At 36.5% G+C, this 12141-nt stretch overlaps 2 protein-coding genes across 2 annotated transcripts in view; both read left to right on the top strand.

Annotated features, from left to right (window-relative positions):
• LOC137646049 (mediator of RNA polymerase II transcription subunit 23-like) overlaps window positions 1–12141 on the top strand; it is a 714542-nt gene that overhangs the window by 430845 nt on the left and 271556 nt on the right. The window lies entirely within an intron of this gene.
• Window positions 1–12141, top strand: part of LOC137644756 (KAT8 regulatory NSL complex subunit 3-like) — a 129920-nt gene that overhangs the window by 117367 nt on the left and 412 nt on the right. The window contains exons 9-12 of the mRNA XM_068377653.1: window positions 1872–2013; window positions 2363–2499; window positions 2648–2796; window positions 11127–11274. Of these exons, the coding sequence (XP_068233754.1) occupies window positions 1872–2013; window positions 2363–2499; window positions 2648–2796; window positions 11127–11274 (576 nt within the window). The remainder of the gene's footprint in view (window positions 1–1871; window positions 2014–2362; window positions 2500–2647; window positions 2797–11126; window positions 11275–12141) is intronic.

The following is a 12141-nucleotide window of genomic DNA, read 5'->3' as shown; positions in this document are numbered from 1 at the left end:
CTACCCCCCAAAATTGGGGGAAGTGCCTTTGGTATATGTATGTATGTATTAAGAGAACCTGTAACGATTTTAAGATCTTAACAATAGGGCAATGTCACTGTCCCTAGCCTCTGCCCTTCATGAGCGGTCTTTAAATCTTTAAACCGATTTGACTCCTCCAGTTCATCACTCAAGGAGGTAACTTATGATAATTAACTACTATATCCTGTTAGAGCAGTTTATCTTTATTGAATAAGGACCTTACCATGCTGTCCTGGTGTCTCCGCTCTTTTTGTCAGTACTGGATGGAAGAAAAAGAGAGTAACCGAGAACACAATTTCTTTTGGTTAGAAGAGACTATTATGAGATCTCGTAAATCTTTGGGAGAAGTCACTACCAGGGCCCCTCCCAAGGCACATGATATCCGAGGAGTTGTTGCAACCCTAGTGGTGTGCATGAACTACTCAAAATTTAGGGTACTTATGGACAAAGTCTGAAAGAGGCTGATTATCTTTATCACTCACTCGTTGAAAGATTGCTCCTTCAGGTCCCTAGACACCATTTCTCTAGGCCCGGTAGTGGCTGCCCAACAATTTGTGTAGAAACTCTGCTGCTACAGGACAACTAGCCTTGTGCTGCATCATCAGTTCTCATAATGTCTGAGGTGTGAGCTGAATAAGAGAGACCTGCTTCCCTGACTCTTGCACCAGTGGAAGTATCAACATTGATGGACTCTCAACCAGATAAGTACCCTTCTGTGGATTATGTCTTATTAAATTTAATTGCCATTTTTAATACATATTATTGAATGTTCTAAAGTAAATTTAATTCTTCGCCGGGCAGTGAAGCTGTCACTCCCCTTCACATACCACACGAGGCATTTTATGCATGCCCCTACTTCTTATCAGAGCTGGGCATGACATTTGGGTTAAGGGACAGTCAGACACTATTATTTTTGCATAGAACTTCCTCCTAAGACACCAACCATTCATTGAAATACTATTGCTAGAGAGTTATTGGGTCCTTTGACTGTCCAGATAATATCAAGATCTAGTAAAACCTCTTTGGTTACAGCTTATTTTTCCTTTGCCATCCATACACTAAATAGTCTGATCTATTCTTTACACATTCTCCTCTTTTCTCACCACTTATCAACGCTAAGCTAGCCAAACAATTCTTCACTGAGGGATTCAACTATTGCACTGCAATTGTTGGGTAAAAAAGAGACTTTAGATGTAGTTAGAAACTCTTCTAGGAGAAGGACACTCCAAAATCAATCCATTGTTTTTTAGTCTTGGATAGTGCCATAGCCAATGTACCATGGTCCTCCACTGTATTGATTAGAGTTCTCATGGTTGAGGGTGCACTCAGGCACACTATTCTATCTTTTTCCTTGCCTCGCTGGGCTATTTTCTCTGTTGAAATAGCCCAACTAGGGTTGTAGCTTAGCTCGTAGTAATACTGTAATAATAAAAAGGTATACTCCTCATTTATATGACAAAGATTTGTATCTGCATAAGAACAAATTACAAATTTTGAAAATAATTTGTATTTTTCCTAGCTAGACAAACCTGAGTCATTTACTTATATTGCCCGCCTCTAGCTCACTGCAAGTCCCGACCAAAAGAAATAGTGGCTGTTTAAGCCAGCATCATCTCACCAAAGCAGTGGTGGAAACATATTGCAACCATTCATTGTTATCATGCCTTCAAGATTTCTGCTAAATGGTTGTAACAAAGTGCACTTAAAGCTTACTCATTTAAATGACTTGAGTTTCTATAGCTATGAAAAACACATTGTTTTTTAAATTTGTAGTTTTAACATTATTTTAGTAAGTGTTTGTATTTAAAAAAAAAAAACATGTAAGAGTGCTTTATTCTCTTTCTCAATAGCGTAAGCTCGAAGGTTCCATAATTGTAGTGCAGGTTCCAAGTGGTCCCCCTTCCAGCATTCCTCAAGCTCCACGAAGAATACGTTTTTTTAATGCACAGCTTCAGCATATGGCCAAGACTGTTCCTGTAATGATAACCCCAGGTATTTATAAGCAATCTTTTCCATATCTTTTATCTAAACAGTTAGTGTTTGGATAGTGATTTTTTTCAAAGCTCAAGTTTTCATTATTTATTTAGTCCATATAGATTTAAAGATAGCTTTTGGTTTTAAATATGTATGTACTGTATTCCTTTTAATTTGCTGTTTTTTTTATCTAATGAAAATACTTTTTTATTTAGTTACAGTATTTCTCTAAATTTTGTTAGTGCAAAGAAGTTCAACCCATTGGTTTGGTTAAACTATTCAGTATTGATACTAATTTAGATGTTAAGTTTTCCAGTTGCTTTATTTCATATTAAAGTGTGTTTTTAAAATTTGAAATATGTTACAGAAAACAATGACCCAAGTTCTGTCTTAGAGCAAATACTCACCGAGGTACGAGCGCGTGTTGTTGATTGCAAGGCCCAGTATCCAAACAGCTCGATAGTGTTGCTTGGATGGGGAATTGGTGCCATTATTGCATGCCATGTAAGTGTAATTTTATCTGAATTCTTTGTTTTCAATTTGATCCTAGATAGTGAGAACTTAGAACACAACTTTTTCTATTTATGCTTCTAAAAATTGCCTAGTAATCTGTTTGGAAATTCAAATAGTATATAGGTTTACTCATTAACAGGTCTCAGTGTTGGAAACGGTTACTGCTAATATTTGCCTTGGCTACCCTGTAACTGGAGCATCAGGAAAGAGAGGCGAAGCGGACGATCCTCTACTTGACTGTCGTACTCCAACATTGTTTATCATTGGCGAAAAAGCATCTAATGTGAGGTACGTGAATATGAAAGTTGATAAGGGAGAAACTAATTGGATATATATTGGCAAAGTTTGTTTGTAGCTCTAAATGTTGACATTTACTCACATTATATTTCACATGTCAAAGCTACAATCCTTGCATTTCACATAGAAGAAAGTAATTGTATTGAAATGATTAGCGCATTTAGTACATAAAAGTACAGTAATCAATACAGAATGTATTTGAAAGATTTACTAAGCTAAATTAATGTTGTAACTAGACTATAATACAAAATCTAGATTGAAGACAGTGGATTAATATTGGGTTCTTATAGGGACAGGCTTTGTTTTTTATTATTAGTCTTTTTAATTGAAGAAGCTACAAATGAAAGTAGAAAGGAAGACCCAGGATGATGCTCTGTACAGCGGGCAAAATTTTGTAACTGTAGAAACCTCTTTTACCGAGTTCCATGCTAGATGCACTGGTGATAGTGATAAAGGTCTTTGTATTTTTTTGGCCGTGATCTTTTAATTTGTTCCTTTGACCTCCTCTTTACTTGAAGCTCTCATATAGTCTTGCATCTGGAAACTTTGCAACCTTAAGTTTTGCCTTATTCAGGGGGTCACATTATGCTAGGAAATGGGACTTGAGTGCACTGTGAACATGATAAAAATTTATATTTAAGACAGATTGGGCATTTATTGAGAAGGACAGAACACAAACAAACGATTTCTCAGTATTTGAAGTACCAGGATGAACTATGGAGAAAGGTCATATTTGTTCCTACGTGTTATGCAAATCCCCTTCCTTTAATTAGGGTTAGTGTTTCAGCCTAAGCTGGAATCATTTGTTGAAAATAGATAACAAGCAGTTGTACAACTGGCAAGGGTACAGGGTGAGGAGCCACGCCCCCCTTTCTGGTTGAATAGGGTTCACACTCGTATTGACCATTGTTATATACAGATGCACACAAAGCTCCTGGAAAAACTTTATATAATTCTTTGTTTTGCATGAAGTTAATGATTATTTGTGATGAAGTGAAAACAATAAGTTTGTGTTTGCCAGGGGAAGGGAGACTGTTGCATCCAGTTCATGGTGTTAATTGGCTGTTGATCCTAACTCCTTTGCCCTTTTTATGGGGTATGACTGTCAGCAGTCAGTCTGTGTGTTCAGATTTTAGGTTATGACCTCCTGTGTAGTGGCAGACGTATGCTGTGAAGGGGAAGGAACAAGCAGCAAAGAATTTATTGTGGTCTAATTGAGCAGCGTCCAAGAAGACTCTGAGGAAGTCTTTTGCTGCTTCTGTCTCCTCAAGGGTTACGCCTGTGCATACCCCCTGGATCAGTCCCTGGGTAGTACACTATAGGTGTTTAGAGGGCTCTGGTTAACATAAGTTGAGTTTTCAGGTTTTAACTGGTGCGTGGGGGAACCCCCCATTGTTTGTCCCTCCCCTTCCGATGCTGGAGACACTTTGGTTGTGACTGTGCGCACTGGTGACGATGAGTTTGACCTAAGGAAGGCTTGGTCTTCCTTTGGTCTCTCAGGGAGGCCCTCCATGACTTTACCAAGGGAGCCGTTAGCTAAGGCTACCTCTTCCCCAATACCCCTGGTGCATTTAACAGTGTCTCCAGTGATGCCAGTGGTGAAGGGCATGGTGGGTTCCTGTGTCAGTGAGCTCGGTGGTTCCCGTAGTCAAGGGCAAGTCTGGTAAGATAGCCTCAACCTGGCAGGTTGGCAGGTAAGGTGCCGGTGTTGGTGGCCCCGAAAGTTAAAGGTAAGGGCAAGAGATCGAAATAAAAAGCAAACAAATATCTCTCGATTTTTTAAGAAAAATCTGTCTGAAACACTAAAGGGAATAAAATAACAATCTAAATCAACTAAGGTAATAAATAGTGATAATGTAAACTACTTGGGTTGTCCCGATAGTGGATCTGAGCAGTATTTATTTGTACCTAAAATAAACGATATAAAAAAGAAATTAAAATAATTTTGGAAGAGCGTTTCACATCCATATAATGAAGCCTCAGGTGTAGGAAACGTATGTGACACATCAGAGATAAAAAGCATCAATTATTTTGCACTGGTAGAGCAGCAAATTGGTTTTCAGAGGAAGACGGCGGCAATGTGACTCGCTTTGAGTTTGATTGCTTGAAGACAGATATTGATCATCATCTCTTCCCCTGCCTATTGACACAATGGCCTCGGTTAGATTTCACCAGTCGTCTTTCTTGAGCTTTTAAATCACTACTTCTCCATTCATTATCTCTACTTCACACTTCATAATCTTCAGCCATTTAAACCTGAGTCTTCCAACTCTTCTAGTGCCTTGTGGAGCCCAGTTGAAAGTTTGATGAACTAATCTCTCTTGGGGACAGCGAAGAGAATGCCCAAACCATCTCCATCTACCCCTCACCATGATCCAATACATATATGGCACTTGAGTAATCTCTTAGTTTCATTTCCAATCCTGTTCTGCCATTTAACTCTTAATATTCTTCTGAGGGTTTTGTTCTCAAGTCTACAAAATCTGTTGGATATTGTTTCATTGTCAAATCACGACTCATGTCCATATAGTAACACCGATCTCACTAAACTGATATATAGTTTGACTATTGTGTGTAATTTCAGGCGATTTGTTTCCCAAATTTTTTTTGAAACCTAGCCATTGTCTGATTTGCTTTTTTCAATCTTTCATTGAACTCAATTCCAAAGACCTTGTATTAGAGATCATAGTTCCTAAATATTTAAATAATTCCACCTCATTAATCCTTTCTCCTTCCAATGATATTTCATCTTCTGTTGCATTTTCCTTTCTCATCATCTCTGTCTTCTTCTATTTTTCTTGAGCCCAACCTCATGTGATATTTCATGCATTCTGGTAAGCAAGTTTTGCAAATCCTGTGGTGGTCTGCTAATAAGGATAGCGTCATCAGCATACTCTAGGTCAGCTAATTTCCTGTTACCAATCCAGCCTAATCCTTCTCCACCATCTCCAACTGTTCTATGCATTACAAAATCCATGAGGAGGATAAATAATTTAGGTGACAACACATTCCCTTGAAGTACTCCACTATTCACTGGAAATTTGTTTAAGAGGACTCCACTAACATTAACTTATGCATTTGCTATGGTCATGAAGAGACTTGATTAAATTTACATATTTGAGAGGAACTCCATAACGCAGGGCTCTCGACAAAATTGGTCGGTACATCCTATCAAAGGCTTTTTCAGTCCAAAAATGCCATCAAAAGTGGATTTCTGTATTTGCATATTCTATGCCACATGTCTTGAAATGAAAATGTGGTCAGTAAAACTTCTACTTTTTCTAAATCCTGCTTGTTCATCTCTCAGCTTTTCATCAGACTTTCTCGCTAATCTCTTTAGAATTACCATTCTATACATTTTCATGATAACTGACATAAGTGATGCCTCTGTAATTATTGCACTCGGTCTGATCTTCATTTTTTTTACGTTTTTCACCAACATTTCTAGCTCCCATTCATCAGACTTTGCCTCTTCACGCCATATTCTACAAAATAATCTAGAAGTAGTCTTGGAGACACTTCATTTTTGGCCAGTATCATCTTAGCAGTGAACATCTTATCCAGTGGCTTTCCATCTCTTGAGTTTTTTAAGAATAACTTCGACTGCAAACACACTGAATTCATTCATGGACACATCAAGATCTTCCTGAGCTTAATGTATATCAATCAAATTATTCCCTTCATATCTTCTATTCATAACCTCACTAAAGTGTTCCATCCAACGTTGCCTTTCTTCATCTTCTGTTCTTATTACAGATACATCTCTCTTTGTTATTATTATTATTATTATTATTATTATTATTCCTTGCCAAGCTACAATCCTATTGGGAAAGCAGGATGCTATAAGCCCAAGTGCTCCAACAGGGAAAATAGGCTAGTGAGGAAAGGAAATGAAGTAAAACTACAAGAGGAGTTTAGAACACTCATCATCATCATCTCCCACGCCTATTGACGCAAAGGGCCTCAGTTAGATTTCACCAGTCGTCTTTATCTTGAGCTTTTAAATCAATATTTCTCTATTCATTTCCTACACCATGCTTCATAGTACTGTATTTAGCCACGTAGGTCTGGGCCTTCCAACTCTTCTAGTGCCTTGTGGAGCCCTGTTGAAAGTCTAGTGAACTAATCTCTCTTGGGGCATGCAAAGAGCATACCCAAACCATCTCCATCTGCCCCTCACCATGATCTCATCCACATATGGCACTCGAGTAATCTCTCTTAAAGTTTCCTTTCTAATCCTGTTCTGTCATTTAACTTCCAATATTCTTCTGAGGGCTTGGTTCTCAAATCTACAAAATCTGTTGGATATTGTTTCATTGTCATACCACGACTCATGTTCATAGAGTAATTTCAGGCGATTTGTTTCCCAAATTTTATTTAACCTAGCCATTGCCTGGTTTGCGTTTTTTCAATCATTCACTGAACTCCAATTCTAAAGACCTTGTATTAGAGATCATAGTTCCTAATTATTTAAATGATTCCACCTCATTAATCCTTTCTCCTTCCAATGATATTTCATCTTCCATTGCATTTTCCGTTCTCATCATCTCTTTCTTCTATTTATCTTGAGCCCAACCTCCCGTGATATTTCATGCATTCTGGTAAGCAGGCATTGCAAATCCTGTGGTGTTCTGCTAATAAGGATAGCATCATCAGCATACTCTAGGTCAGCTAATTTCCTATTACCGATGCACTCCAATCCTTCTCTACCATCTCCAACTGTTCTATGCATTACAAAATCCATGAGGAGGATAAACAACATAGGTGACAACACATTCCCTTGGAGTACTCCACTGTTCACTGGAAATTCATTTGATAGGACTCCACTAACATTAACTTAGCACTTACTATGCTCATGAACAGACTTAATCAAATTTATATATCTATGATCAACTCCTTCATAATGCAGGATTCTCCACAAAATTGGCTGGTGCACACTATCAAAGACTTTCTTAGTCCACAAATGTCATCAACAGTGGGTTCCTGTACTCTACACATTACTATACAACATGTCTTGAAATGAAAATTTGGTCAGTACAACTTCTACCTTTCTTAATCCTGCTTGTTCATCTCTCAGCTTTTCATCAATCTTTCTCTTTAGCCTCTTTAGAATTAGCAAACTATATATTTTCATGATAACCGACTAAGTGTGATGCCTCTGTAATTATTGCAATTAGTCAGGTCTTTTTTTTTTTGCCATTTTCATCAACAAAATTCATCAGGTTTTGTCTCCATGCCACATTCTACAAAATAATCTTGTAAGTATTCTGGGAGTAACTTCATTTTTGGCCAATATCATTTCAGCAGTTATTCCATCATATCCAGGGGCTTTCCATCTCTTGAGTTTTTTTAAGAATAGCTTCAACTTCAAACACACTGAATTCATTCATGGGCACATCAAGATCTTCCTAAACTTAATGTAGGCTATGTCAATCAAATTATTCCCTTCATATCTTCTATTCATATCCTCACTAAAGTGTTCCATCTAACGCTGCCTTTCTTCATCCTCAGTTGTTATAACAGATCCATCTCTCTTTTTGATGGGTATATGCTTCTTCTTCCGTGCTCCTTAGCGATTTCATTAGTAATTCTAAGAGCAATTCTTACACCATAGCGAGTTCCTGAATTCATAGCAGAGTCTGCCTCATCTGCTTTACTGTCTAAATATTCTCTCCAGTCATTCCTGGCTTTTCTTTTCACTTCACTATCAATACTGGAATACTTGGCATGCTCTACCTTGTAATTTTCATTAATTCCTCGAAAACTTTCAACAATCAATTTCTGTGTCTCTTTTTCATAGTATCCCAAGTATCATTTAATATCCATTGCTTTCTCTTAGTAACTACAGGTCCTAATACTTAACTACCAACTGACTAATATATGTTCTTAATATCACACCATTCTTCAATAATAAGAACACTAATAACATTAAAATAAATCTTTCAAATATAAACTATACAAACTTGTAAATAACAAGAGGATAAAATCTTCAAAATAACAAGAGGAAGAGAAACAAGACAGAATAGTGTTCCCAAGTGTACCCTCAAGTAAGAGATCTATAACCCAAGACAGTGGAAGATCATGGTACATAGGCTATGGCACTACCCAAGACTAGAGAACAATGGTTTGATATTGGAGTGTCCTTCTCCTAGAAGAGCTGCTTACCCTTGCTAAAGTCTCTTCTACCCTTACAAAATCTATTACTTAATAAGTTAACATTATGAATTAGTTATTTTTTTAATCAGGTGTCCAAAATTGCCTTACCATTTTTCAAGGCGAGGCAAAATTGGACGCTAGATATTCCTGATTTTTTAATTAATTTATATTTTATACCTTCCTTTAGTATCATCTACTATTATTTTTTAGAAATAATAATTTCTAGTATTATATCTGAGAAGCCCTAAAAATTTTTTAGCGGTATTTAATACTTTAATTTTTTTTAGCGGTATTTAATACTTTTTTAAAACCAAACATACTAATATTTATGAAGTATTAGGTTGGGCAATTTCTAACAGCATTAAAGTTTTCAAAAGTTATAAAGTTTTAGAGATATTGCACCTGTCCAATTTTTGCCTCACTTGTCCAAAATTGCCTTACCCTACTATATAACCCATATAAAGAATAGCTTTTTAATCGTGTATAAGACATGTATCTTGTTATTATAGACATAGCCACAAACTCCCCTAGAAAAATTTTTCTAAGAGTGTAAATTGAAAAAATGTCATATTAGAAATCAGCATAGGCCTGCCATGCATTGTCTGCTACTACCCATTTTCTTTTAGGCTCCATATGTCCCTCAACCATCTGCGCACTCATGGTGTGAGTTTCGTTTTCCTTGCGTGACGTGTGTATTCACGCTGAATTTCCCCAAAAAATAAGTTACGTGATGCAACTATTCGTGTCATCAGATAACTTCACGTCATTGTGTCATCGGATCACCAGAGGGTTAATTTTCAAATAAGTTTCAAGTTTCTAAAATTTTAGTAGTTTGTTAAAGTGAGAATATTCAAGGTTCTGGCAAAGTTTAATCCGGAGATTTGTTTCCAGATTTAGCATCAGGAAAACTAAACTGCTCTAAACAACAACTAGCCCTCCAAAATCGGGTATAATGCTGGCCTGGTCAGGTAGTACAATGACTTAAGAATAATATCCTAAATAAAGTAAAACGTGTTCCGATTCCCCGCATGATACTCAATAGGAACATCCTAACCAAGATATAGAATACATATATTGAAGGGGAGGCTCATGGAATAGGCTACTGTCCGAAGCCACGCACTGCTCGGTTGGGTACGCTAACTAACTAAATGCCAAAATAGCCTAAGTAAAACTCAAGCATTAATAAACTTCAGTAACCATGCTAAAACACTGTACAGTATTAGATGTCTGGAGCAAAATAAATGAGACTACAATTAGTATGTGGAACTAATTGAAAGTCGTAAACAACAAAGAAATCGGGAGGTAGCGACACCAAAATTGCTGCCAAATATACCCGTAAGGGAAGGCATCACACAAAGCCGCTAAGGATAAAATTAACAATATTATTAATTCAACGTGTGTCGCTACCTAGAATTATCAAAACAGATAATTACAATACCTAACTTGGGAGTAGGGATCTCTACAAAATGTCTGACATCTTGAAAACACTGAACACAAAAGCTATGAAAACAAATGCGTCTGGCTATCACTGGTGCTAGAAAGGAATGAGGGAAGAAGTGTGGATAGTGGTAGGGGTGGGGGTGGTAGTCATAGTAGCGGGCAGTAGTTGGATGTAGAACAGCACCTCGTAGTATTGGGGGATATTGAGGAAGGAGAGGACTAATTGGTAAGGGACCTCTGGTAGTGGTTCTAACACGGCCCAGTTCTATACCGACACTCTATTAGAGTGAGCGAGTTAGGTTTATTCCTGGCATTCCATGCAACTTTTTTCTCAGGTATATTTAGCAGTATTTGTACCTTAGAAATGGTGCTATAAGGAGCATTTCATTGGGCGACACAGGTCCCTCGCCCAGAAATAGATTTTTCCTTCGTCAAAGTTCAAAGTTTGGACCAATTGTGATACACAAGACAAAAGCAACTAAAGAGATGTTATTTAAAGTTAGTCCCATAATTCACTTGATAATTTTTAAAAGGAAAAATTGTTAATAAATTTTGAGCTAAAACATGTATGCTTATACAGTATTTCAGAATTGGTAAAAAATAGACAATTCTATACAGTATTTTATGTTTACATTATTCTTATTATTAATTTTACTTTTATTGTTAACTGAACTGTGTAGGCTACTTGTTACAGATATTTAACTTTTTTTTTTTCATTCATGAAGTGTTGATGATATTGAGGACATCAGGCATCGTCTTCGTGCTGAAACTGGTTTGGTGGTTGTAGGAGGGGCAGATTCACATCTTCGTTTGTCAGTAGAAAAGCGCCATATTGAAGGAGTCACACAGTCAATGGTAGACCGATGCATTGTGGTAGGTTGAATATAAGAATTTTCTTATACTGTATTATCCTATTGGATTTACTCTCCCTGAAACTGTAAGGTTCTTAATGTGAGGAAAACTACTAGGAGTTTGAGGAAATTTGTTGATGAGCCTAAAGATTCTAATACCCAAATGTCTGTTATTATTATTATTATTATTATTATTATTATTATTATTATTATATATCTATATTTGTTTTTAGGTTGCTTGTGCATCAAGAACAAGCAGTGTAAGTGACCATTCACTCACATTTTTTAAACACATCCAGAGTGAAATTTGAATCATATATAATTTGTGTAATAAAAATAAAGGTTGCAAGTGAAAATTAGACTTTAGAAGAGTGCAGCTCTTTCTTTAGTCTTGTTTTAAAGAAGAATTTTTTTTTTCTTTTATACAGTGAACTGGGCAAAGTGTGTGGTATCACTACTCCTCCACAGGGTACATGCCTGTTTCACATAAAAAATATTCATTAAAGGAATAGATTTGGGAATTTAAGAAAAAAAAAAAATCTTATACTTTTTCTTTAGGGTAAGAGGGTAAATCCTATAGATCTGAAAAAAAATCTTCCATGGAAAGTTTTAAACCCTAGTAATGGGGTTGATAAAAGACAGAAAACTATGTACTAATCTTTCTTTAGTAAGTTATTGCCATTGATGAAAATATCTTATGATATCCTAGCTGTAAATATGTTGTCATCTCATAGAAAATGATAGACTGATACTTCCCATTGCCTCTTGGAGTAATTGAGATTGTTCTTTATTTACCTAAAATAATTTGGTAACAGAAATTATTTAGTTATTTCTTGTGTTGGGCTCAGATTAGTTTCTAAAGTCATGTCTGGAAATTTAAAAATAATGT

This window comes from Palaemon carinicauda, chromosome 8 (assembly GCF_036898095.1).
Source record: "Palaemon carinicauda isolate YSFRI2023 chromosome 8, ASM3689809v2, whole genome shotgun sequence".
Classification (NCBI taxonomy): domain Eukaryota; kingdom Metazoa; phylum Arthropoda; class Malacostraca; order Decapoda; family Palaemonidae; genus Palaemon; species Palaemon carinicauda.
The sequence above is the reverse complement of the archived record's forward strand: the minus strand, read 5'-3'. Positions and strand labels throughout refer to the sequence as shown.